The sequence below is a fragment of the Pseudochaenichthys georgianus genome, chromosome 6 (assembly GCF_902827115.2).
Source record: "Pseudochaenichthys georgianus chromosome 6, fPseGeo1.2, whole genome shotgun sequence".
NCBI lineage: Eukaryota > Metazoa > Chordata > Actinopteri > Perciformes > Channichthyidae > Pseudochaenichthys > Pseudochaenichthys georgianus.
In genome coordinates this window covers 42686612-42714414 of record NC_047508.1, presented here as the reverse complement: position 1 = coordinate 42714414, position 27803 = coordinate 42686612, and the positions used below count along the sequence as shown (strand labels likewise).

At 42.0% G+C, this 27803-nt stretch overlaps 1 protein-coding gene across 1 annotated transcript in view; it reads right to left on the bottom strand.

Annotated features, from left to right (window-relative positions):
• Nucleotides 1–27803, bottom strand: part of cftr (CF transmembrane conductance regulator) — a 93001-nt gene that overhangs the window by 38753 nt on the left and 26445 nt on the right. The window contains 8 exon segments of the mRNA XM_034084282.2: nt 1668–1859; nt 6594–6770; nt 10955–11047; nt 12319–12565; nt 16538–16663; nt 17038–17201; nt 23807–23896; nt 24773–24988. Of these exon segments, the coding sequence (XP_033940173.1) occupies nt 1668–1859; nt 6594–6770; nt 10955–11047; nt 12319–12565; nt 16538–16663; nt 17038–17201; nt 23807–23896; nt 24773–24988 (1305 nt within the window).

Sequence of the window (27803 nt, the reverse complement as noted above, 5' to 3'; positions counted from 1 at the left end):
CACCTGACGGTACATCGAGGCGTGGATGCGGCATGCCAGCTTTGTTTGCAGTGACAACATGTTTTGTTTTTGTTGGAAACACTGAACCACAGGAGATTAGGCGTGGTAGTAAACACCATCACGCTCCAACCCTCTGCCGTATTTAAAATATCAACAACACAACACATGTCACTGATGTATCAACATACACTTTATGTAAGTGTTAGTTTACATTGGTTTAAAAATGAGATTATGGATTTTTTTGGTGAACTTTGGGCCACTATCCATTACTGTATATATTCAATGTAGTAATTAACTGGATTTGTATTCCTTTTAATACCCACGTCCGTATCATAAATCACATTAAAACCACCTTCTTAACATAATATTTATGTGTAGAAATGTTATAATTTGTTGTTGTTTGTGTCTGTTTACACATTGTACTCAATTTATTTAATTATGAAAAAGTAAAGTATAAGCAGTACAAGAAACAATTTGAAAAATAGAGCGGCAATGACAATTGGATTTATCTAAAAGTCGTTTGTAAACAAATCTATTAAAGTATTTTTTTCTGCAAACATGGCATAAAATGCTTAATTTAGCCTAAAAAATAGGAAGACTTTCTGCTTTTCTTCGTGTTATTTCATATAAAACTGAATATTGTAAAACAGACATTTCAGAAAACCTCAAACTAGATTTTCTACTATTTTATTATAATTTAAAGACCATACGATTGAATAAGGAAAATAATCAATAATGTTATAAATCGATGGTAAAGATGTATTCAAATCACTTTTAGGATCTTTCACCACGGTAAGCACGGTTAAGAGTCATACGTTCCTGCTTAACTATATCACACATATTTGACACCAGCCGACAGATCTGATGTTTTCTGCTGCGTGTTGAAAACGTCTCGTATTCCATCCCAGAGACACAATGTGAGATTTCCATGGCAACAGAGGAGACATTATTCTGCTGAGGGCCCGTCACTCAACACTGAGGCTTATGAGAGCGAGTGTGTGTGTGTGTGTGTGTGTGTGTGTGTGTGTGTGTGTGTGTGTGTGTGTGTGTGTGTGTGTGTGTGTGTGTGTGTGTGTGTGTGTGTGTGTGTGTGTGTGTGTGTGTGTGTGTGTGTGTGTGTGTGTGTGTGAGAAAGGGACATAAAGGGTGTAAATGTCGACGGGGGGGAAACCTGAAACTACTTGATGCCAGAAAAAGGAAAAGAAGAAAGCAGAGAGCATCAGACTTGAGGAGCAAAAACACATTTGCTGGAGAGAAATCTGCCCCTAAAAATATAATATTTGAAACTATAAAGTCATATTTAGTCAGCGTTGGTCTGTAAAGTATCGTACTGAAGTACAGTTTTAAGGTACTTTACTTCAGTATTTCAATTCTCTGCCACTTTATAAACTAAGATTTAGTAGATGTTGTGTCTTGAGATGTTGAGGACATGGTCGTCTGACTGAAAGCAGGCTGCAGATAATGTACCACCTTGAAAATCTTGGCAAAAATCCTCTTGCTACGACAGAATTTACGTTATGTCTTTTGGTGATTTTAGAATAAACAAAATAAAGCTTATAAAAAGATAATCTGTGTAGTGTGTGCGCAACAACAACCACCAGGGTTGATCACACCTCCTACATCTGCAAAACATATGAGATAAAAGAAGAATGACATTTTGAAAGTACCTCCTCCAGCTGGCAGGCCTTGATGACGGAGGTGTAGCGGTACTCGTCGTATGTCAGCCCGAACAGGATGTTGTCTCTGATCGTCCCCGGCATGATCCAGGAGGTCTGAGGCGAGAAGGAGACGCGTCCGCTGTGTCGGATTTTACCCTCCGACGGCACCAGCTCCCCGAGGATCAGCATGAGCAGGGAGCTCTGCAGGAAGCAGGACGCACACGGTCACATTTTGATCATAATAATACACTTTATTTATATTGCCCCTTTCATGCTTGACGCAGCACAAAGTGCGTTACAGAGTATGACAACAAATCACAATAACAAATTAGGAACAATAATATATGTTAAAACAACAGAGATGGCAAAAGTACACACATCCTTTACTCAAGTAGAAGTACAGATACTCGTGTTCAAAAATACGAAGTACTGACTAAACTTCTTCACTCAAGTGAAAGTAAAGAGGCTTTGAAGTGTACTTAAGTAAAAAGTACCCATAACTAGCAGCTGCTTTAAAGAGTACCTGACCTCCCTTTATATCAATAGAACAATAATGTCATTGTTAGCTAATGAATGTTTCCATGCCGACCAACGGCAACATGACAACGTTTCCATTGGTCCCTCTTCTTTAGAGAAGACCAGGAAGTGATGGATACACGGATCGTGTTCCAACCAATAGGCACGCAATGACTCTGAATAATAATGATCACGCACCAAACACACATTCAGACTAAAGGAACCAGCTGTTTGGGAAATGAGAGAAGTAGAAAGTACAAGTATTTGGGTTCAACATGTAAGAAGTAGAAAGTACAGGTATTTGAGTTCAACATGTAAGAAGTAGAAAGTACAGGTATTTGTGTTCAACATGTAAGAAGTAGAAAGTACAGGTATTTGAGTTCAACATGTAAGAAGTAGAAAGTACAGGTATTTGTGTTCAACATGTGAGAAGTAGAAAGTACAGGTATTTGTGTTCAACATGTGAGAAGTAGAAAGTACAGGTATTTGAGTTCAACATGTAAGAAGTAGAAAGTACAGGTATTTGAGTTCAACATGAGAGAAGTAGAAAGTACAGGTATTTGTGTTCAACATGTAAGAAGTAGAAAGTACAGGTATTTGTGTTCAACATGTAAGAAGTAGAAAGTACAGGTATTTGAGTTCAACATGTGAGAAGTAGAAAGTACAGGTATTTGAGTTCAACATGTAAGAAGTAGAAAGTACAGGTATTTGAGTTCAACATGTAAGAAGTAGAAAGTACAGGTATTTGAGTTCAACATGTAAGAAGTAGAAAGTACAGGTATTTGAGTTCAACATGTAAGAAGTAGAAAGTACAGGTATTTGAGTTCAACATGTAAGAAGTAGAAAGTACAGGTATTTGGGTTCAACATGTAAGAAGTAGAAAGTACAGGTATTTGTGTTCAAAATGTGAGAAGTAGAAAGTACTGGTATTTGAGTTCAACATGTAAGAAGTAGAAAGTACAGGTATTTGAGTTCAACATGTAAGAAGTAGAAAGTACAGGTATTTGAGTTCAACATGTAAGAAGTAGAAAGTACAGGTATTTGTCTTCAACATGTAAGAAGTAGAAAGTACAGGTATTTGTCTTCAACATGTAAGAAGTAGAAAGTAGTAAGAAGTAAAAGTTGTCATAAAAAGAAGTAGTGGAGTAAAGTACTGATACCAGAACAATGTACTTAAGTACAGTAACGAAGTATTTGTACTCCACTACTTCCCACCTCTGTAAAACAATAAAACATGAACAGTAATACTACTAAAAATGATAAGCCAAATTCAAAAGATAGGTCTTTAATTGTCTGTCTTCCAATTGAGGTTGCCGTTCTAAGATCAAATGGGAGACCGTTCCACAGTTTTTATAAAAGCAGAAAGCAGTCTCCCCAGTGTTCTTGTAATGCACTCGAGGTTAGGGCTGAACGATTAATCGATTTTGTTCTTCTTGTGTGTCAGTCCTCCACACCAATCAGAAGTGCTATGCTCCACATGTACCAGCCATTGTTAACCAATCAGAAGAGGCCCATGATAGAAGGTGATAGACAGATTGATCCAATCACCTGCCAAGTGCTTCTGAAATACTTTTCCAAATGGCTTCCAGTGGAGCTTTAGATGGTTTGGTGAACCGTCTGAGTCAGGTTAGCAATGCTCCATCACGTGTTTCTACTACAGGGTGAATCTTAAACTGAAGCTCGACTTTAAAGAAACCCAACGGAAGTTTCATGTAAGTTTAGTTCTTTCACTCGTAGCTCGGGCTGCGGGGGTGCTAGAGACGGGAGTACGTTGATGCGACCTTCCTAGCCGGAGAAATGGCCGCATTTTACAATAAACTTCCGTTGGGTCGCTTACAAATAAATATCGCAAATCGAATCGCAATATCTGTCAGAAAAATCGCAATTAGATTATTTCCCCAAATCCTACCCCTCTAGGTACTTTTAAAAGTGAACCATTGGAGGATCTAAGTGTCCTTGCTGGTTGATGAAATGAGACAGTCACTTAATTATGTTGGTGCACGGTTATGAAAAGCCTTGTTAATCATTCAAAGCACTTCTGAAGGACACCAGTAACCTGTGCAGTGATTCCAGCACAGGTGAAATGTGGTCTCTTTGATATACTACATTTATTGTATAATGTGTTTTTATTAAAGGACAGATACAATCATGCAATGTTACAATTGAAGCAGTGCTTTTTTCATCTATTTTGTATTGATTTACCCTTCAGAGGTAACTCTAGGGCAACAGAATATATTCATTTCTAGAATTCCTGATAAGGTTCCAAAAACAAAACCCCAGAAGCCTTTTAATCTGAGACAAAAAGAGAACATATAAGCTAGGTTTGCAGCGGTGTTGTTGCAGCGGTCGAATCTATTGACAACATTTGGGTAAATCTTAACACGATATACTACATTTGGATTGTAAAGTATTAAAACAATGCTCTAATTTAATACAAGCTGCAATTAAGTGGTGCAGTGATGATGTTTCAACGAAAAGCCAATGGGGTTTTTGGATTTTTAAATATTGCACAAAAAAAAAGATTTGTGGCAAAAACCACCATTATGATACTTACACGTTTTGTTCAGCAGGATCATCTCCACATATTACCACCACTTAATAATTATAAAAAGCTAATGTTGGGCTATAAAGGAACTACAGCACGGTCACATGACTTCACGTCACCACCGCTAAGCTAAAGGTGGCTAATGTTGGGCTATAAACGAACGACAGCACGGTCACATGACTTCACGTCACCACCGCTAAGCTAAGGGTGGCTAATGTTGGGCTATAAAGGAACTACAGCACGGTCACATGACTTCACGTCACCACCGCTAAGCTAAAGGTGGCTAACGTTGGGCTATAAAGGAACTACAGCACGGTCACATGACTTCACGTCACCACCGCTAAGCTAAAGGAGGCTAATGTTGGGCTATAAAGGAACAACAGCACCGTCACATGACTTCACGTCACCACCGCTAAGCTAAAGGTGGCTAATGTTGGGCTATAAAGGAACTACAGCACGGTCACATGACTTCACGTCACCACCGCTAAGCTAAAGGTGGCTAACGTTGGGCTATAAAGGAACTACAGCACGGTCACATGACTTCACGTCACCACCGCTAAGCTAAAGGAGGCTAATGTTGGGCTATAAAGGAACAACAGCACCGTCACATGACTTCACGTCACCACCGCTAAGCTAAAGGTGGCTAATGTTGGGCTATAAAGGAACTACAGCACGGTCACATGACTTCACGTCACCACCGCTAAGCTAAGGGTGGCTAATGTTGGGCTATAAAGGAACTACAGCACGGTCACATGACTTCACGTCACCACCGCTAAGCTAAAGGTGGCTAACGTTGGGCTATAAAGGAACTACAGCACGGTCACATGACTTCACGTCACCACCGCTAAGCTAAAGGAGGCTAATGTTGGGCTATAAAGGAACAACAGCACCGTCACATGACTTCACGTCACCACCGCTAAGCTAAAGGTGGCTAATGTTGGGCTATAAAGGAACTACAGCACGGTCACATGACTTCACGTCAGCACTGCTAAGCTAAGGGTGGCTAATGTTGGGCTATAAACGAACGACAGCACGGTCACATGACTTCACGTCAGCACTGCTAAGCTAAGGGTGGCTAATGTTGGGCTATAAACGAACTACAGCACGGTCACATGACTTCACGTCACCACCGCTAAGCTAAAGGAGGCTAATGTTGGGCTATAAAGGAACTACAGCACGGTCACATGACTTCACGTCTGCACCGCTAAGCTAAAGGAGGCTAATGTTGGGCTATAAAGGAACTACAGCACGGTCACATGACTTCACGTAACCACCGCTAAGCTAAAGGAGGCTAATGTTGGGCTATAAAGGAACTACAGCACGGTCACATGACTTCACGTCACCACCGCTAAGCTAATTGTGGCTAACGTTGGGCTATAAAGGAACTACAGCACGGTCACATGACTTCACGTCACCACCGCTAAGCTAAAGGCGGCTAATGTTGGGCTATTAAGGAACTACAGCCCGGTCACATGACTTCACGTCTGCACTGCTCAGCTAAGGGTGGCTAATGTTGGGCGTGAGGACGTTTAGTCCTTTCGTTTAGCCACTGTTAGCATCCGCCATTTTTAAATCCACCAGTTGGGTATTTACTGATGTATTTTAAGTCAAAACGTGAACCTCTCTTTAGCTTGTTTTAACCACAGACCTTATTTTATTCATCTAACAACAAGCTGATTGAAAAAACCAATGACTTTGAGACAAAAGAAACCAGAAGTGTTAATGCCGACTAATTTCCTGGTTTTAGGACTCATTCCTGCACAAATCTATGATCAGCATGTTGTGTTGGTTGAGTATAACTTTGCCAAACATTATATTTCAGATTCAGCGTATAATCTCTACAAACACTCTCACACTGAGATGTTCTGACCTACCTTCCCTGAGCCCGTGGATCCGGCCACTGCCAGCATCTTTCCTTTCTCCAGGTACAGGCTGATGTTCTTCAGGACAGGTGTGACGTAGAGGTTGGTGAAGAAGATGCCGGCGTCTCCGTTCAGATGTCCGTTCGCTTTGTTCTCCTGCTTGATCTTCTCAAACAACTCGCCAATGCCCTGCAGAAGAATTCAAAATGAGAGTCTTATCCGTTTTCAATGGACTGAACCAACACCAGAGATAGCAGAAACATACTGAAGAATCATTTAAAATTACCCAGTTTGTGGAGTTTGAAACATATGTGGACTGAAATGTGTGCGCTTGAAATAGTATTCATATAAACCAGATAAGAGCTGCGACTGCAAGCAACAGTTTTCGTTTAAAAATGCTATCCTACCTTCTTAAAGGGCAAGTCAATTTATTGTAAGGTCAATTAAAAACCCAAATATGTTCATTGTATTAAGATATAACAATGAGAAAAAGTATGAATTCTCCGTATTTGAGAGCCTGATAAATGACTCGATTAAAAGATTATCAAAAAGTTACAATCAGGGAGGCTGTGGCTCAGTGGATAGTGTGATGGACTTCGAATCAGGGGGTTCCAAGTTCGAGTCCCACTGCAGTCAGCATGTCGTTGTGTCCCTGAGACATTTCACCCCAAATTGCTCCTGTCCACGGTACTGAATGTATGCAAGTCGCTTTGGATAAAGCGTCTAACATGTAATGTAATTATTTGTTTTAGTCAATTGGATTAAGCAATCAGTCGTCCTTGTTGTCGTTGCAGTTCAAACTCACAAGACAACGAAGAAGGGGCAAATCAAGAGGAAAACAAAGATGAACAAGAACACGAGAACATCGTTTACTAATCCTGTGCCATACTACGCTTGATTATAACTCGTTAGGTATGTGTACATGTAAGTGGACATGATTTGTGCTTCAGTGCTGACTGACTGACTTTCAGAATCAAACTGCTGTGAGAAACGGGAGATTCTCCAAAGACAGTTCAAGCCTCACAATGGCCTGATCTCCATCCGTCAGCGCCTCTGCACACATTAACGAATGACACATCAATGTCAGAAGAAAAGGGGGAACTGTTCTGGAGTCGTGGGTTTAATCATCGACCCCCCCCCCGCTGCTTTTTTACGAGTCACCGTTCCTCCAATGCTGCGACTCGTTGCCGGTTTGTTTACGTTGGGCCTGTGCGATTCTCATTGTAATGAGCTGACGTATATGCTGTCAGCAGTAAAGAAAGGCAACACCCCTCCCATTCATGGGAGAATGGCACATTCCAGGAAGGGGAGAAGGCGAGGAGAGAATCTGGGAATTAGACGGTGAACACAACGGGGAAATCTCACAGCGCTCCCAGCAAAAGGCAAAGTTTGGTGACGACACCGGGGTAATTAATTATGCAAAGTGACGGGGAAAAAGAAACCTCAAGTTTGTTTTCTCACGGGGTCCGGTGGTCAATGAATCAAAGCTGTTGACTGCCTCTGTCCATACTGTAGATAAGATTATACGACCCATGGTGAGGAGTTAACTGCACCTGTATAGGGCATGGTGCGTTCAGGGTGTGGGAGATTTAGCTTCTCTCTTACAGTAAATGTGCTCAAATTTGACTGATTCTAGATTTCAGGGGCAAATATATAAATACTAATATTGACATCAGATAGTCAGACACTAGTTTCAGGGTTCATACACTTTTTCACCAATGACTTCTCCATGACCTTTACCTAATTTTCCATGACCAAAAAAAATTACTCTTTCTCAGCGGTACCACTGAAAATAGTTTATTTTAACATGGAACAGGAAATAAGGTCTGAAACATGTTGTGCCTAAAACAAATCAAATAGTAGGCTTACTAGCTTCTACACGCTAAAGCAACTAAAATCTCTCGCCAGCAAAACACCTCGTCAGTTAAATACCTTTACGTTTCATTGCTATACGATACAGTATTTATTATCATTATAGTATTAATATTTTGGCGATTAGATAAAATATAAATTATATTTGATGGAACTTTAGTTCAATTTCCATGACTTTTCCAGGTTTTTAATGACCGTAAGAACCCTGTAGTTTATCAGTTGATGGGCCTATATTTCCCCCCTAAAAATGTATACTATAAGCCAGCGATACTCAACCCGCGGCTCGCGAGTCGCATGCGGCTCCTTTAAGACTAGTTGCGGCTCTTTTAAGTCCCACTTAAAAAAAAAAAAAATATATATAAAAAACGGAAGAAAAAAAAACGAAAAAAAAAAAACATTGTCAGCAGAATTCATCAACATTTCATTATCACTCACAAGTCACACACCAGTCATCACACACATCAGTCTATTAAGCCGCCCCCCCATCCCTCTGAACAACCAATCACAAATTATTTCAGGTTTCGCGCTCTAAATTATTTCAGGTTTCGCGCTCTGATTGCAGGTGCGCGAGATAATTGCTCTGTCACACTGGGGAAACTAGCTTACAGCACTATGCAAAAATGGTAAAGGAATATAGGAAACGAAAATATGAAGAGGAATATCGAACATTTAAAGAGGACTGGGAACTCGAGTTTTTCTTGGTCTCCACCGGTTCGGGAAAATGCATCTGCCTGCTTTGTGACAACGTCATTTCACAATTTAAAAGGTCCAATTTGCAGCGCCATCACGACACAAAACACCCGAAGTTCAGTACCGACTTTCCGAAAGGTGGAGAGTTGAGGGCGGAAAAGCTGGCGAGAAACAGAACCGAACTGCTCAAAAAAACGTATTCCACACAAATACGAGTGAAAGAGCGACGGAGGCATCCTGTGGTGATCAGTAACCATGCTGTCTGTTATCTGTTGTTATGGGCAGTCAGCAATGTGTGTTTTGTGGTTGCAGTGAAAATAATAAATCACAGTTATTGCACTGTACATTATGCTTTTCATTCCTTAGTAACATATTACTATTATCCATATTCTCAAATGCATAATGGTTTCAGGGAGGAAAGGAGCGTTTTTGGATTGTGGCTCTTGCAAAAAAATGTTTTCGTCAATGTGGCTCCTGATTAGGACAAGGTTGAGTACCACTGCTATAAGCGCTTTGAGCACCAGGAAAAGCGCTATACAAATAGCATGTATTAATATTATAAACAAACATATCCAGCCAGTCTAGTCAGATGGACGAACTGCAGTATGTAATACCAACACTTTACCATTAATGTTTTCCTTTCTGCATTTCTTGTAACTTATTGGATGAAATATGTCAATGTGTATGAAATCTAAAAAGGGCTGCACGATTTAGAAATCTAATTATCATTAAACATTGGTGTGAAAAAATCCAAGCAGCTTTTTATTTTCTATTACCTTTTTTTGAGGGATTATTGAGATGTTGTAATAATTCATTTATTTTATATAGGCGCCTTTCAAGGCTCTCATGGTCGCCGTACAAACACGTAAAAAACAAGATACACAATACGTAACACCGGCATAAGAGACATAAACAAGACAATGCAGTCATCCAGAAAGTCTGGAGTGAGAACATTCAGTTTAGGTCATTTTGTTTCGCCATATGTTGAAGACAAGCTTCATACTTTTAGGAGCCAGATCAAGACCTACATTTTAATCTGGCTTTTAATTTAATTCTATTCATTCTTATGTCTTATTTTATAAATTTCTGTTGGTTTAACTAGTTTAATTCATCATGTGTTTATTACCTGGGAAGGGGGAAGGGGTAGTGTTGGTTTGAGAAGCAATAGGCGCTTTCTCACCGGAGTACTTTCGTGGGAGAAAAAGGTTCCCATTTCTGATTGGCTGGGCGGATTGCAAACCACGCCCCGTAAAACTCCGAAATGTTTTGTGAAGCCGCCGTTGTATTTGCTGGCATTAGCATTATTAGCATTAGCATTAGCCCAGCGCAGAAACGGAGAGAGACTAATTTATGGCGACACAAAAGAAAACATGGGAGCGGTGGAGATGAGGAGGTGTCGGCGTTCTGGCGATTTACTCGGAAGTAGTAAATCGTAGTAGTCCCCAACTCCGGGGACTTCCTGCCGGGGACTTCGGGTGGCAGTATACGCTGTGATGTGGTTTGCGGCCTGCCAGTAAACCCAAAGCAGAAGAAGAAGAAGTGACGTCAGTGGCTTCATTTGCCTAATCCACCCTCAGGAACTTATTCCGGTGTGAACGCGATCTGCTCGGCAAAGTATTTGGTGTGAAAGCGCCTATACATAACGTTTTTTTGGTGCACTTAGGAGGATGAGTTCAGGAGGCAAATAGCTGCTCGATAGTCTTGGGGACACTTATGGAGAGGGTGTTATCCTTTGATATACCGTTGTAAGTGAAATAGTCAAGTGAGAGACATTTTGTCGCACATGGAGAATCGACAGAAATAGAACAAACCTCGTCCCAGGATGCAGACACGTTGACCAGCTCCAGCTCGGTGGTGGTCAGGTTGTACTCAATCGCTCGGTATTCCTCCTTCATCAGGAATTCCTGGAGAGTAACATCAGCATTATATGTTGCCATCAGGGCGTATGCTCTACCGGCTCTTAAGACAAATCACTTTTCAAAATCATTATTTATAAAGTTGTTGATTGATTGATTATATATATAGTGTTGGGAAAATAGTGAATGTCCTCTTCCAACATGAGAGTAACATGATAACAAAGGTATCCCAACTGTAGCTGTGAACATGACAGGATGTGTGATGACCGAGAAGAGCATCAGGACTGCTTGAGGCAGATGATAGCTATGTGATGAACATGATGACTCAGCCTCTATGGAGAGAGACATCAAGCATGCTCATTTCTGACGTGGAGCTAATCTGAAGTAAACATTGAATACTGCTTTCTATTCCTCCATCTTGTGACTGTGTGACTCCCTCTCTTGGATATCAGCATGTGAAGGACACTGTTCAGGAACTAGTTGATGCTCTGTATGTGATGACTCCTTCAATTCTGGAGAGGATCACAGATACGTGGATCCTGATTTGAAGCTCAAGCCGCTGACGAGTGATATTTAAAAATGTTATGTATTCAGAAAAAGTCAGGATTTTGAGAAAGTGAGAATTTTCGAAAAAGTGAGAATTTTGAAATCTTGAGGAAAAGTCAAAAAAATTGGATTTTCAGAAAATCCAACATTTTCAGAAAATCCAACATTTTCAGAAAAAAACTGTATGACAACCTAGAATAACCGCTATTCCTCCATCTTGTGACTGTGTAACGGCCCGTCCACACTACAGCTTCGACAGCTTCAAACGCTTCTGCCCATTCACTTTGAATGGGGTGATGTCACTTTTCGCCGAACTGCATTGTGGGAAGCAGAGCGGAGCTTTCCTGGCGTGTCAGGCTGCAAAAGTTGAGCAATGTTCAACTTTTGAAGCTTCTGAAGCTTTCGGTGGAAGCGTCAGCCAATCAAATCATATGCCAGTACAAGCTCTAGCCAATCAAACCGTTGCTTGCGTGTCAGGGGCGGGAGATTCATGTGATTGGTTGTTGCCTGGTCGAGCTTCAGACACGCCGAGCTCCAAGCTTTTTTTGAAGCTGTCGTGTGGACGGGCCGTAACTCCCTCTCAGCACGTGAAGGACACTGTTCAGGAACTACTTGATGCTCTGTATGTGATGACGACCTCCATTCATGAGGATCAGAAATACATGGATCCTGATTGGAAGCTCAAGCCGGGGACCAGTGATATTTTTCTAACATGCAGTATATATTCACCTTTAACACGTCCACTCCCTCCTCCCCCGTCTCTCTGGACTCACCTCGATCTTCTTGACCAGCGCCAGCGTGTCGTACCACATCTGGATGGACCCGGGCAGCTGGCGGGTCAGAGTCATCCTCAGCACCATGCAGTAGGAGGCGGTGGTGAAGATGCGGCGCAGGATGATGCCTTTACTGAGCGCGTGCGGCACGACGGCCGACACGATGACCAGGATGGCGGAGAAGAAGTAGGAGGCGCTGTAGAAGTACCGAAGAGACCCGATCTTCCTCGTCAGCGTCATCTCGTCCCTGAGGAGGAAGAGGGACGGAAGAAAAGACGGGATGAGATAATTTCTGTCCTTAAATATCATAAGTAAATATGATAATAAGCTTTATTGCTGATATGAAGTTATTTAATATGTGACATCTGTCATTAAGATATTTATCATTACTGTTAAACCACTGCAAATATTGTAATATACTCAATTGTATATATTTCTATGTTGTTATATATTGTACAATAAGACACCGTTTACTTCAAATTCTTATTCTCATATTTTTGTAAAATGTTATTCATCTTTTATTTGACTACTTTAATACACATTTATTTAATATATTTTTTTTTTAATTTAATTTCTTATGTGTGTATAAATACTTAACTATTTTAAATGTTTCGATTTTTTTCAACAATTTTATCTTCCCTATGTTAAAGGGGACCTATCATGCAAAAAGCACTTTTTGATGTCTTTTATACATAAACATGTGTCCCCAGTGCGTCAGAAAATAAAACCCTCTCTCTTCTCCTCCGTACCCAAATCTCTAAAAATGGGGAACAACGGAGCTGATCCAGATTTGCGTCCGATATGACGTAATATCTGAAATGTGGACCCACGGCCCAATCAGAAACGTTGCTATCGGAAACAATGCCCGACTGTTTTGGACGTAATATGGTCGGTGTTTACGTTAGCATCGCTAACACTCAGAGCTAACCTGTACTGGAGAGCATGTGTGTGAAGAAGCAGGAAGTAGAAAGGAACTCCCCTTGTGGTGTAACCGGCAAGAGAGAAAGCCTTTGAGCTCCAGACTGTTTCAGATCCTTGATAATCCATGATATGGCGTTTCATCACGGCAGCATTTAGTTTAGACAGTAGCTGCCGGGTCCCGCATGAGTGCAGACCCCTCCTCTTTAAAGCTTTAAACCCCAATCAGCACTTTTGAAACAGGAAGTGAAACAGAGGGATATGAGGCGTGGCTAGAATGGGGGATCTGTTTGGTATTTGAACACTTCCTAGACATGTTTTGTATATATTTTTATATATCTCAGACCTCTGCTATGGCCTAAAAATAGCATGATAGGTGACCTTTAAATACCCCCCCGAGGATAAATTACACATTCTCAATCTGAATGTAATTTGTATAAAACAAATACCATTGTTTTTAATATAACATTTTGGATTCCAGCCACATCGCACACGCTTAACAGTTCCAGTGAATGTCTGGTGTTTTCAGAGAAGGACCAGAGGACCAGAGGACGAGAGGCGCCTTTTTATGATGCTGTTATCGAGTCCGTGTGAAGTCCTGGTGGCTCAGTGTTAGCTCTCCAGTTATCAAACATGTTTCTGCACCACGGCAGCAAAACTCTGTCCTCTGCGTTTAGTGTTCTCAAATAAAGTGACCCTGATTCTGGATCTGAAGCCAGCGAGGCTCCGAGGATTAGCCACATGTTTTAGGCATATATTATGGGTCTCAGATATATACAAATATATAAAAACATGTCGATGTGTTTTGCTCAACAGATGACGCATTTTAGAAATCCCTCAAACCCCTCTATTCCAGCCCCGTTAGAGAAACGCTGATTTTGGGTCCTTAACACACACACAAAAAGAGGAGGCGGAGCTAATGCCTGATCAGAATTCTACCGGAGATAAAGTTACATTCTGCTGTGATAAAACGCCATCCTGTTCTAAACCACATCAAGGATTATTTCTGAAACAGTATGGAGCTCAAACTCTTTCTCTGCATTTTGCATGATAGGTCCCCTTTAACGTCTCTTTATTATAGCAGCAGGTTGATTCAATTTCTACGAAGCCTTTTGAGTTTAATAACGACTGAGTCTCTTTCTCTTGTTCCTTTTAAGTTAAATTCATTACAGTATAGTTCATAAACATCTGTATCATCAACATATATATAGAATAAGGGTGCATTATTAATACATATTGTATAGTTATCGTATTTTGGAATTATATTTTGAGAGAAAGTCATAATTTTAAGAGAAAGTCATATTTTTGAGATTTTGAGAAAGTCATAATTTTGAGAAAAAAAAAAAATCAGGATTTTGAGATTTCCAGAAAAAAGCCAATATTTTGAGAAAAAACTATTTTGAACATGACAGGATGTATGATAACAATAACTGGTATTCCTCCATCTTGTGACCCCAGAGGCCTGTACTACGAAGCAGGATGTTCTCTTAGCGGCTAACTTCAGGGAAAACTCCGGCTTTCCGGTCAAAGCTGGTTCTCTTTTTAGCGGGCTAGATCTCCATGGTAACTTATGCTGTGCGGCTAACCTGCCCCGGAGCAGGTTAGGTTGCAGGCTTATGGCGCATTTCCACTGCAGCGGGTAGCCCCGTTTAAGCGTCCTAAATCGTCCTCAAGCGGCCAGGCCAGTTATCTAGAAGCAAGCTTGCAGCATTTTTGTAAACGGAGGAGCTACAAAAATGGCAACGTCAAAGAAAAGCACACCGTGGTCGACCGAGGAGGTGACGACGTTCCTACATCTCATTGGGGATGATAAAATCCAGCGGGAGCTCGACGGGAGCCCCGCCTACACTGTGCGTTGCTATAGTTACTACCCCAGGTCCAAAACTATAATGGAAATGCGCCACGGCCTCGGACGGCTAGCGAGGCAGCCCGAGGCCTGAGCGAGGACGCTTAGGGACGCTTAAACAGGGCCACCCCGCTGCAGTGGAAATATGCCATTAGAGCTCAACTCAGTGAAAGCACCGCCTGCTGACCAATCAGAGCTCAGTGGGCGGAGTTTAAAGCGATCAAGTCATATCACAGGAGAAAGGAAATACAGAAAAACTGCCGTCGCAGGAAAGACGGCCGGCAAAAATCACCGACTGTGTGAACGTGAACTTTAATAGAATATCACCTCCATCTTCAGAGCAATCTGACTATTATAACATTAGCGTTAAGAAAGCTAAATATCGGCCACGACATCAGTACCCGGATCAGAGTACATTAAGTACAGTCCGCGGCATATCACTTCATGATGTATCATATATCTCCTTATCTGAGTCAGCTAAGCCGTATCTGGCCGTGCAACACTCACTGTTTCACATACTGTATGCAGAAGTATTATTTTAAGCAACACATTAAGTTGACGGAACACTCGAGACAAATGTAATTGAAGTCAGATCGTGTTTTAGACGGGGCAGTGATATCATAAACCTGTTGATGGACGCATTCAAACACTTGTTCTGTTCCCAGCTGTATTCACCTTGCAGGTGCAGCTCTGTGGCTTTGATCCTGGATAAAGTGCTTAAGTCATGGATGTTTAAAGTTTAACTTCTTCATATGTCTAGTATTAAAGTTCACTTTTCATTCAGGAAGTATGACGCTGCGCTGTCAGTGCGCTTCTCCATGTTTGTGATTGGTCGAATGCTCCAGATACCACCCCTTCATGTGAACGCGCACCTAACTAGATAGGACACGGCTGGCTGAGCGATCCACTTGATAACCAGCGTCGTAGTACAGTTTAGCGAGAGCGTGTATGTTTTGGATTAGGCCAACCGGCTAACTCAAACATATCCAGGTTCGGTTGAACCGGCTTCGTAGTTAAGGCCTCTGGACTCGAGCAATATCCACATTGTGGAAAGTGCAATATTTGGCAACAAAAAATCTGACTTAATTTCCTGTTTTTATAAATAACGTTAGTCTATTTTATTATATCTTTAATACAATATTTTAGAAAATCTGTATTTATTGTTATCTTTTAACTTTTTGATGCACGTTATTAATTAAATTCTTATGTTAATATAAATATTTGTAATCTCTTTTTATATTTTATTCGACAATTTGCTATTTTTTCTAGTGTTTATATAAATGTATTTTATTGGTTATTTAATTTAAATTCTTATATTTAAAAAAATATCTTTATTTTATTCATATATTTCATCTTAAATGAAGCAACTATCACAACTCTGATTGCTGATAAAACAGCTGTAGAAGATGTTTGTTTTGTGAAACTGTTGTTGTTGTTGTTGTGTTGGTGTCTTACTGCCGGATGTTCTTGATGATGGTCTCCATCACCTCCTCCCAGCCGTACGCCTTCACAGAGTGGATGTTCTCCACGATCTCCGAGGTGAGAGCCAGGCGGCGGCTGATCAGTCCGCCTCGCTCCGCCCTGTTCACACAGTTTAACATCAACAACTCAAACTCCAATGCATGCAGACAAACAACAATAAACAACAACATCACAAATAGAATACTATGTGTCTCGTGGGGAATTGTGTTTTGTTGCAGCTGATTTGAATGAAATACAATTTAAAAAAAGGGTAGAAATATTTGTTTAAAAGTAAGGAAAACAAAACAATAAAATCTCTATATTAACATAATAAGTAACATTGTAAAATATAACTTTTATATAACAGTATATGCATTGGTGTATTGAATACAAAGTGTGTGTGAGAGAGAGAGAGAGAGAGTGTGAGTGAGTGAGTGAGTGAGTGAGTGAGTGAGTGAGTGAGTGAGTGAGTGAGTGAGTGAGTGCTTCCTCACCGGTGCGGTCCCATCTTCTGGGAGAGCCAGGCCTGGATGATCCCCAGCAGAGTGAGAGTGGCCAGCGCACAGAAGCCGTTCACCTCGATCAGCTCCCAGAGCAGCCCCACACACAGGATGCACTGCAGGGGGGTGATCCACACGAAGTGGGCCAGACCCAGGCTCTGCCACACACACACACACACTACTTGTTAAATGCCTTTATCCACAGCGACTTACATACATTCAGTACTGTGGACAATCCCCACAGGAGCAATTTGGGGTGAAATGACACAACGACATGCTGACTGCAGTGGGACTCGAACTTGCCCCTGATTCGAAGATCAGCACACACACACACACACCACACATCACACACACACACACACCACACACATCACACACACACACACACACACACACACAACACACACACACACACACACACACACACACACACACCACACACACACACACACACACACACACACACACACACACACACACACACACACACACACACACACACACCACACACACACACACACACACACACCACACACACACACACACACACACACACACACACACACACACACACACACACACACACACACACACACACACACACACACACACACACACACACACACACACACACACACACGAGTGTGCATGGGGTAACTGAAACATGCATGTTATTAAAAAGGAGAAGATAGTGCTGCAGGAATCTGAAAGACCCGGGAAATGAGATAGCATTCTTTGGCCTCGTCTCGAAACCAATGTTTTAAATTCCTGAACAAAGGTCTGGGGTCAACACAAGCCTCGGAAACGTTGATGTTTTTCTACGAAATGAAACCCATTGAATACATAGCATTTATGGTTGCTAATAAGTGCTAAATTAGACTGTTTTATTAAACGTCAACATGTCGGGAAAAGGTAAGCGCTGGAAAAACAAATTGCAAAAGTAGGAAGCTGGAGGAACGTGGAAGTCATGTGACAGCGGTGTTGTTCCTAACGAAGCATTTGACGTCCAGATGTTGATCTTTAAAATGTAAAAAAGTGTTTCAGCTGCAACTGATTATCATTTTGGATAAATCTGTTGAATATGTTCTTGATTATTCGGTCTGTAAAAAGCCCCATAGAGGCCAGTCATGAAGCTGAAGAAACCAGAACATATTTACAGGTAAGAAACATAATCATAGACTTGTTCCTGTTATACTTAAGAATAATTACTGAAACAGATTAATCGATTCTAAAATCAATTGGATATTAATTCAATAGTATTGTCGAGGGAGCCAGGGCGATGTTATCACTGGGTCGGCGTACACAAATACGCCAACTTCACCACTTCACAGCTAGGAAATGTCTTCTTGCTCTTGACCACAGAGAGGTCAAAGGTCGGGTTCAAGGACAACTCGGCTGTGAACTTTACTGTGTTTCGGTTTCATGATTCATGAACGCTCTCAGTTTGTACGTGTTAACGATGAATCTTCCACGCAAACCAAAGTTAGCCATGGAGTGCCACAGGGCTCAGTGCTCGGACCTATTTTGTTCACATTATATATGCTTCCGTTAGGCAATATTATAAGGAATCATTCTGTAAACTTTCATTGTTATGCGGATGATACTCAACTATATTTATCAATCAAGCCTGATGAAATTAATCATCTAAATAAAATTCAAGACTGCCTTAAGGACTTAAAAACGTGGATGACCTTAAACTTTTTGATGTTAAACACGACCAAAACTGAAGTTATTGTACTTGGCCCGAAGAATCTACGAAACAAATTATCTAAAGATATACTAACTATGGATGGCATTAATTTGGCCTCCAGTGAGACTGTAAGGAATCTTGGTGTTATATTTGATCAGGATTTATCCTTTAACGCCCACATAAAATCAATTTCAAGGACCGCCTACTTCCATCTACGTAACATTGCAAAAATCAGGCATATCTTGCCTCAAAACGATGCAGAGAAACTAGTCCATGCATTTGTTACTTCTAGGCTGGATTATTGTAACTCTTTATTATCAGGGAGTACCAAGAAGTCAGTCAAGTGGCTTCAGCTGATTCAAAATGCTGCGGCTCGTGTACTAACCAGAGTTAGGAAAAGGGACCACATTACTCCTGTTCTGGCTGCCTTACACTGGCTCCCTATAGAACACAGGATAGAATTTAAAATTCTTCTTCTCGCCTACAAAGCCCTTAATGGGCAGGCGCCATCTTACCTTAAAGAACTCATTATACCCTACTGTCCTACTAGAGCATTTCGTTCCAAGAATGCAGGGTCGTTGGTTGTTTCTAGAGTCTCTAAAAGTACAATGGGAGCCAGAGCCTTTTCTTATCAAGCTCCACATTTGTGGAATCAGCTTCCAGTTTGTGTTCGGGCGGCAGACACCCTATCCGTTTTTAAAAGTGCGCTTAAGACCTTCCTTTTTGATAAAGCTTATAGTTAGGGCTGATTAGATTCAGCCCCTAGTTTTGCTGATATAGGCTTAGTTTGTCGGGGGACATCTTACTTCTTCCTTCTCTCTGTCTATACCCGTGTCCTCTCATGTTCCGATTAACCCAGCTTCCCCAAATGTCTTTCTTTTTGGTGTCTATATACGCCGGGATCCGGAGTCATGGATGATCCTGCGGTCCTGTGTCCTGGATCGCGAGCCCTGGATCGCGAGCCGTGGCTGTGGTCCTGGATCATAGGTCCTGGATGGATATCCTCGTGGATTCATCTTCCTATTATACACACATGCATTTCCAAACATTTGGACTACCTATGTTGCAAATGTATTATCTTTTCAATTTACACACGGCATCTATTGCACGTCTGTCCGTCCTGGGAGAGGGATCCCTCCTCTGTTGCTCTCCCTGAGGTTTCTCCCATTTTTCCCTTTAAACTGGGTTTTCTTTGGAAGTTTTTCCTTGTACGATGTGAGGGTCTAAGGACAGAGGGTCTAAGGACAGAGGGTCTGAGGACAGAGGGGGTCGTATTGTCATACTGATATTCTGTACACACTGTGAAGACCACTGAGACAAATGTAACATTTGTGATATTGGGCTATATAAATAAACGATTGATTGATTGATGATTTAGTGTAGACTTAAAATGAGTAGTAGTGCATCAGTCACTCTCTATTCCTCAACGCTTTTCCAATAGCCCCGTGCACACAGGCGGCGCGTGAGGCTCAGGTTTGGGAAGGCTAAATCACTTTTTTTTACCTGCCTCCGGCGTCTATAGAAAAGAGATCAGCTCAGTGAAAGCACCGCCTGCTGACCAATCAGAGCTCAGTGTGCGGGGTTTAAATCTCTCCGTCATATCACAGGATAAAGGAAACACAGTTTAAACTGCCGTATGCAGAGAAGACGCCGACGTGTCGCACTTATCATTCATATCACACTGATATCACATCATCAATCAGATCATCGATCATAATATATCACAATATATTTCCTTATCTGAGTCAGCTGAGTCGTATCTGGCCGTGCATCACTCAGTGTCACATACTGTATGCAGAAGTATTATTTTAAGCAACACATTAAGTTGACTAAACACTCAACTCAAATGTAATTAAAGTCAGATCCACTCGTGTCTGGGCAGTGCTATCATAAAACTGTTGTACGCTTTCAAACACTCGGTAGTTTATTTATTTGTTAACCAGTTGTTCTGTATTCTCCTTGCAGGTGCAGCTATGTGCTGTGTCCTGGATTATATGTTTAAGTCATGAATGTTTAAAGTTCATATTTGTCTAATATTAATTTACTTTTCATGAATGAAGTATGACGCTGCGCTGTCAGTACACTTGTCCCTGTTTGTGATTGGTCAAATGTTGCTAGCCCCGCCCCTTTCAGCTGTTGAGAGAATCCCTGGATTTACCGAGTTGATAACCAGCGTCGTAGGACCGCTCGTTTGTTAGGGTTAGTTTAGATAACTCAAACATATCCAGGGTCTGTTGACCTGGCTTCGTAGTGCAGGGGACAGGTGGCCAACAACAACAACAACAGAGATCCCCAACATCAACAAGTTAACACATTTAGTGTCCCCTGGTCTCTGTTGTGTTCTTAGCTTCCCGCAGCGTTTTGCGTTTGCAGCGCTTTCAGTGAACCTGCATGTTTTGTCAGGTCGGTGAATGTTGTGTTTTGGCACATTCATGTTTTTATATTTGCATCGTCTTGAAGCTGCAGCGTGTTTCTCATAAAGGAAGTGCTTTGGGCCGTTGAAGCGTGTTTGCACCCGTTGGCCACCACAGCTTCAAGCTACACATATGTAACACTTATAACAGTATATTGCTTTAAATCAAGCAAATATATGAACCTGATCCTCCTGAAAAAGAAAAGACATTTCCAGCGATCAGTCAAAGTGGTTTTCCACAGATTAACACACACACACACACACACTTATAAAGGGAGAGTGGTCACATCCAAGCCCGGGTGATAATTGTCTCAAAGCGAGTTGCAGAGTGTTTCCACATTCAACGCCTCAGTGAGACCAAAGGCAAGTCTGAGTTCAACACACACACACACACACACACACACACACACACACACACACACACACACACACACACACACACACACACACACACACACACACACACACACACACACACACACACACACACACACACACACACACACACACACACACACACACACACACACACACACACACACACACACACACACACACACACACACACACACACACACACACACACACACACACACACACACACACACACACACACACACACACACACACACACACACACACACACACACACACCTCTATCTGTGTGTTGTGCTTGTAAACACGTGTGTATTGTTCTTAGTCCATTGTCCTAATGGCCCCTCAATATGAAGAACCCTTGGCTGTGTGTTGGGTAATACAATGGACTCAGTGAAGTGAGTGAGGGTGTGAACCGTCAGTCTCATTCTCCCTCATCGTGTCGCAAACAAAAACATGTCCCGGCTTCTTCAGAGCGGAAAACTACAGCTCTGATCCTCTGACCTGACTTTTGGTTCGTCGTCTCAAAAGTCCATTTGAAGTTGTATTACCTCAAATGAAAGGGTTGTCCCCTGCCCACATGGGTAAGGAAGCAGCCTTGCTTAACCCTTATCTGTCTTTCTACTATAGTCTGTACTTTGCATTGTAACAATGTTCCGTTATTAATGTCACTGTTTCATATTTGATACACGTTATGGCTGTGTGTTGTTTGTCGTGTCTTCTCTTCTCTTTAAAAATAAAAACTGTTAATTCAACAATGTTTTTCAAAAGTTTAAACGCTGCACTTTCTGTCACATACTATACTTCATAGTACACTCAAATCTTATTTAGCAATTAGTGTCTGTTCTAGATCAAAACATTTAGTGGTTTTGAGGGTTCTTCTATTTTGTTAGCTCCACTTCCCCATTAGTTGTAGCCGAGAGTTTATCATTTATTCACATTTCATGCTTCAATCTTCTTAAAGGTGGGGTCGGTAAGAATGGAGAAACCAGCTCGAGTGGCTAGGATTCGAAAATACACAGCCGGAACAAATCAGCCACTTCCTCACAGAGCCCCTCCTCCAACACACAGGCACGCGCACATGACCAAAAGTCGCGTTCACACTGCGGTACTTTTCCCACAAAGGTTCAGGCGAACTTAGTTCATGATCGCGTTCACACCAAAAAGAGCCGGTACTAAAAGTAGTTCATGCGAACCTTTTCACCCCCTCGAAAGTCCCTGCTTTCTAGCAGTGACTTTCGAACGGCTCTTTTTTGAGAAAAGAGCTATATTCCTGATGGCTGGGCGGATTGCAAACCACGCCCCGTAAAACTCCCAAAAAGTTTTGTGAAGCCGCCATTTTATTATCCTCGCATTAGCATTATTAGCATTAGCATTAGCCCAGCGCAGAAACGCAGAGAGACTAACTTATGGCAACACAAAATAAAACATGTGAGCGGTGGAGATGAGGAGGTGTCGGCGTTCTGGCGATTTACTCGGAAGGCTTCAGTAGAAGCTGCTGGGACTCCCAGCAGCTTCTACTGAAGCCTTCCCCAACTCCGGGGACTTCCGGCCGGGGACTTTGGGCGGCAGTATACGCCGTGAAGTGGGTTGCGGCCTGCCAGTAAACCCAAAGCAGAAGAAGAAGAAGAAGAAGTGAGGTCAGCGGCATCATTTGCCTAATCCTCCCCCAGGGACTTTTTCTGGTGTGAACGCGATCTGTACTTAGTTCATGCGAACTCTAAGTACCGCAGTGTGAACGCGGCTAATGAGGGCACGAGATAACGTGTGCCCCGATGGACGGCTGACAGGCAGGTAGGCCGTCCAGTTACTTTAGCCGGCTCAGATGATTGGTCGTGCTTTCTACAGCGCCACGGCTTCCACGGGTGACGTTTTTGTATGTATTTATTGTGAAAGCACTTCAGATATTCATTGCTATCGGATGTTAAGAGCATTCCATGGAACATAACAACAAGTGTATCTCCAGCCGGTTTCTCAAACTTACCGCACCTTTAAATGTGTTCATTAAAAAAGTTTTAGTTGTGATTAAAGATTCTTTAACACACAGTGAAATATGCATTACTTGCAACCCAACCAAACACTTTTTGACAAGTACCTTACATATGGATTTAAAGCATTCAAATTGACATTAAAGAGGACATTATGCTTTAAGTGTGTGAGAGAGAACACCATCATTATAGCCTTTGCAGACCATTGACGTGCACAGAAACCTATAGAGCCCACTACAGGATAACAGGGCGGCTCGAGTTAACATCAAATCTAACTAAATATTCGTGTTTTCTCACCTCATCGAGCTTGTTGAGGTGAGCCGACATCAGACTGACCAGATCACCCGTGCTGATCTTATCCAACACCCGGCTCGACAGCTTCAGGGTCTGAAAGGGTCAAAGGTCAGCAGTCAATATGAAGCACAAAGGGCAGAAAGTGGGAATGTTTAGTCGTGCACGCTGAACAAAGAGGAAGCATCGGGCCTATCTGAGTGTCAGATATTAAAAACAATAACAAAGATAAAAGCTGACAAAAGCTCACGCACAATGTTTAACTATCTTATCAGCTCAGCTGTTCCAGGAACTGGTTGTCACAGGAGATATTTTATGTAGCTGATTCATGTGGGATCGGAGAAAAGGATTACGGTAACACTCCACAACATTTCAGAGGCACATATTGGACTTTCCATCGTCTCAAGATATACAATAAGACCTATAGAAATACATTAAAGGTCCCCTATCACACTGTTCTTCATCAATACATCACAGCTCTCAGATATATACAGAGCTCTGATTGGCTGATCATTGCAGCATTACCCATAATCCCCTCTGTTTCAGCCCTGTTTCCATGGTTACTTTAGATGAAAATAAGGAGCCCCTCCCCACGCCCCTCTGAGAGACATTTGGTTACAAAGAAGTCAATGGCGCTCTAGAGGAGATTCAGGTGATAAGGGGGGGGGGGGACACTGCTCAGTGTCAGGTCTAACACCACCAGACTCAGAGACAGTTTCATCCCACAGAACATAAGACTGTTAAACACCTGCACTTTTGAAAGAACATCCATAAACATTCGCATCGTGCAAATTATTTACTAATATCTTATATTCCATTCACTTGTAGACTCTTCCTGCACTAATGTATCCGTTGTATTTGTCCTAAGTTGTTCATGGACATATCTACACTGTAGCTACTGCGCTAATGACAATAGAAGCCTTGAATAAAGGAACAACCAATGCCGTGACTAACGCCCCGCCTTCCCCTCACCTTCTTGTATATGAGACTGAAGAGTGCGATGCGGATCTGCATGCCCAGGTGGTGCAGGCCGAAGATGGCGGGTTGCAGCAGGAGGAAGCGCGCGGTGAAGAGGAGGCAGAGGCCGAGGGCCAGGAAGTATCCCTGACTTCGCTCCGGAGCGTGGAACGGGTCGAAGGAGGCGATGATGCGCCCGAGGAGTTGAGGCTGCACCGTCTTCGAAGCCTCCTGCAGCGAGACGCGGGAGAAAGAACATCAGAAATAGAATACCGTTCGTCTCGTGGGAAATTATGTTTTGTTGCAGCTGATTTTAATGAAATACAATTTTTAAAAAAGGGTAGGAATATTTGTTTCAAAGTAAGGATGTGCAACAAAACAATAAAATAAAATGTTACTTATGTAAACACAGTAGTTAAAGTAAAATACCAAATACAAGTTCATATAAAAAAATGGTATCTACTTTAACATTACATATATCTACGTCAGCTTTCTGGTGCCCTTGGAGCATAAGAGTCAACTCCTAGTAGGGCGGCACAATTAAAAACGTTATCGAAATCACAACATGGACGAGTGCAATATCCATATCCACCCATGCCATCAGCTGCAAATAAGATAACTGCAGCAGCTATGCAATGTCACAGCAACACACACAGAACACGTGTCAGTGTGGAGGTTTACATGTAACTGTGTGTTGTTAAAAAGTTAAAGCAGGAATTATTATGTGAAAGTAAATCATGATAAAGTGGGATGTGGTTCTTGGATTTAGTTTTTGTCGAGTAACCTGAAGTACTTTCCTTATTTTGAGATTTGCTTGAGGTCCTGTGATTAGTTATTACAAAGTGTAATTAAAGGTCACATGGCACGGCCATTTCCACTGATCATAATTCCATCGTTGAGGTCGACTAGAATAGATTTACATTGTTCAATGCTCCAAACTCACATTGGTTTCTCACAGCATCTCTGTATAGCATGTGTATTCACTCTCTGTCCTACACGGCTTGTTGGAGCTCCTGCCCCCCCCCCCCCTGTGAGCCCGGTGGCCGCCTGCGAGACAGCGAGACCCAGCCCGGACACACACACACACCCGCAGCCTGGCTGGGAGTTCGTCTCACAGCCTTACCGGGTCCCGCCGTCTCAGGGAGGAGAAATCGGCGGAGCTGCAGCTGAGAAAAGATTGAGTGTGTGTGTGTGTGTGTGTGTGTGTGTGTGTGTGTGTGTGTGTGTGTGTGTGTGTGTGTGTGTGTGTGTGTGTGTGTGTGTGTGTGTGTGTGTGTGTGTGTGTGTGTGTGTGTGTGTGTGTGTGTGTGCCGTTATGGTAAATCCGTGGATTGGTCCATAACGGCTCCAGGGATTGGGTCCATTTGGGTATGGGCACGTCACTGTACCCAGGAAGAAACAAATGGAAAAAGAGAACTCCCAAACGAGGCGTTCTGGGGCAGCAGACAGGTCTTCTCTGTGTTAGAGTTGTACTCGCTACAGGGTGCACTTTGAGGGTTTAGACTCTGCAGACCGTTTACATGCAGAAAAACCTTCATAACACAAGGGGACGGGTGATAACCAGAAAAGCATGACATGGGAACTTTAAATAATTTACTTTCCATGTTTTTCGATGCCGTCACTTATGGTTTTTAGAAAGAAAAAAAAAAATCAGAATCGGTATGTCAAATCTAAAATATTGGAATCAGCAGAACACTTTTTAAAATCAGTGCCTCTCTGGTGATATGTTGATATGTTATAGCACACGTCACACGTAAACAATGATTAGAACAGGAATGCTACTTTTAGGTAAAGGAACGTAAACAAATTAATCATTGGGCGTTTCTGTGCCGAGGTGCATGGTTATATTTTCACTCCTATGTTTATTTACATTGTGAATCAGTTCTGCATTAAAATACATATTGTGATATACTCCATGAGTTAGTCTGAAACACCCAATGCTGCACCACTTCAATCTATTAATCTATATTTGGATCAGCTGACCAAAATGCCCAATATAGCAGGACATCAGTGTCACAATTGAACCATAACATAAACTGTAGTTACACTAAATATCTAACATTAGTATTATATATAGTAGTATATAAGGTGCCTCATATTAAAGGCATCATTATTAAGAACATTAAAATCAGTTCCCCGGAGCGTTTCAGTTTTTTCCGGCTCAGCCTCTAACAGGCATTCTCGTCGTCATGGCAACCACCAAAACCAACGGCACTGACCGCGCCCCCCCCCCCCCCTCCCTGTTAACTCCGGACAGAGAGAGGGTCTGCGACACAGAGGTGAGACATGCTTCTGATTAGTGTGCGTCATCATGGCACTGTGGCTCTATAGGCGCACACACACACACACACACACACACACACACACACACACACAAAGTTGGAATTTGGTATAAATGCCAGTATTTATTATAAAATAAAAACGTTAGCTCTACTCAAACACTTACCTATAAAGTGCTTAACCTACTTTACCTCAAGTGTTGGACAAAAGAAAACCTGTGGAATTTCTTGACTAACCCTTTTTATCTGTTCATTCAAAGATTCTGTGTGTGTGTGTGTGTGTGTGTGTGTGTGTGTGTGTGTGTGTGTGTGTGTGTGTGTGTGTCTTCTTAAATCCATTGACCTGTTCTAAGTGATTACAATAATCATGTTTGAGTTCTAAAACAAGTAGACAATAGATATCAGCAGACAAGTTCTGGATGCTTTGGTTCTGTCGCAGCTTGATTATCGTTTGGATATATGGTCTCGTGCTGCAGAAAAAGAGTTAAAGGGGACCTATCATGCAAAATGCACTTTTTGAAGTCTTCTCTACATCACTATATGTCCCCGGTGTGTCGGGGAACTCACGTAGCATCAGAAAATAAAACCCTCTCTCTTTCCCTCCGTACCCAAATCTCTAAAAACGGGGAACAACGGAGCTGATCCAGATTTGCGTCTGATATGACGTAATATCTGAAATGTGGACCCACGGGCCAATCAGAAACGCTGCTATCAGAAACAATGCCCGACTGTTTTGGACGTAATATGGTCGGTGTTTACATTAGCAT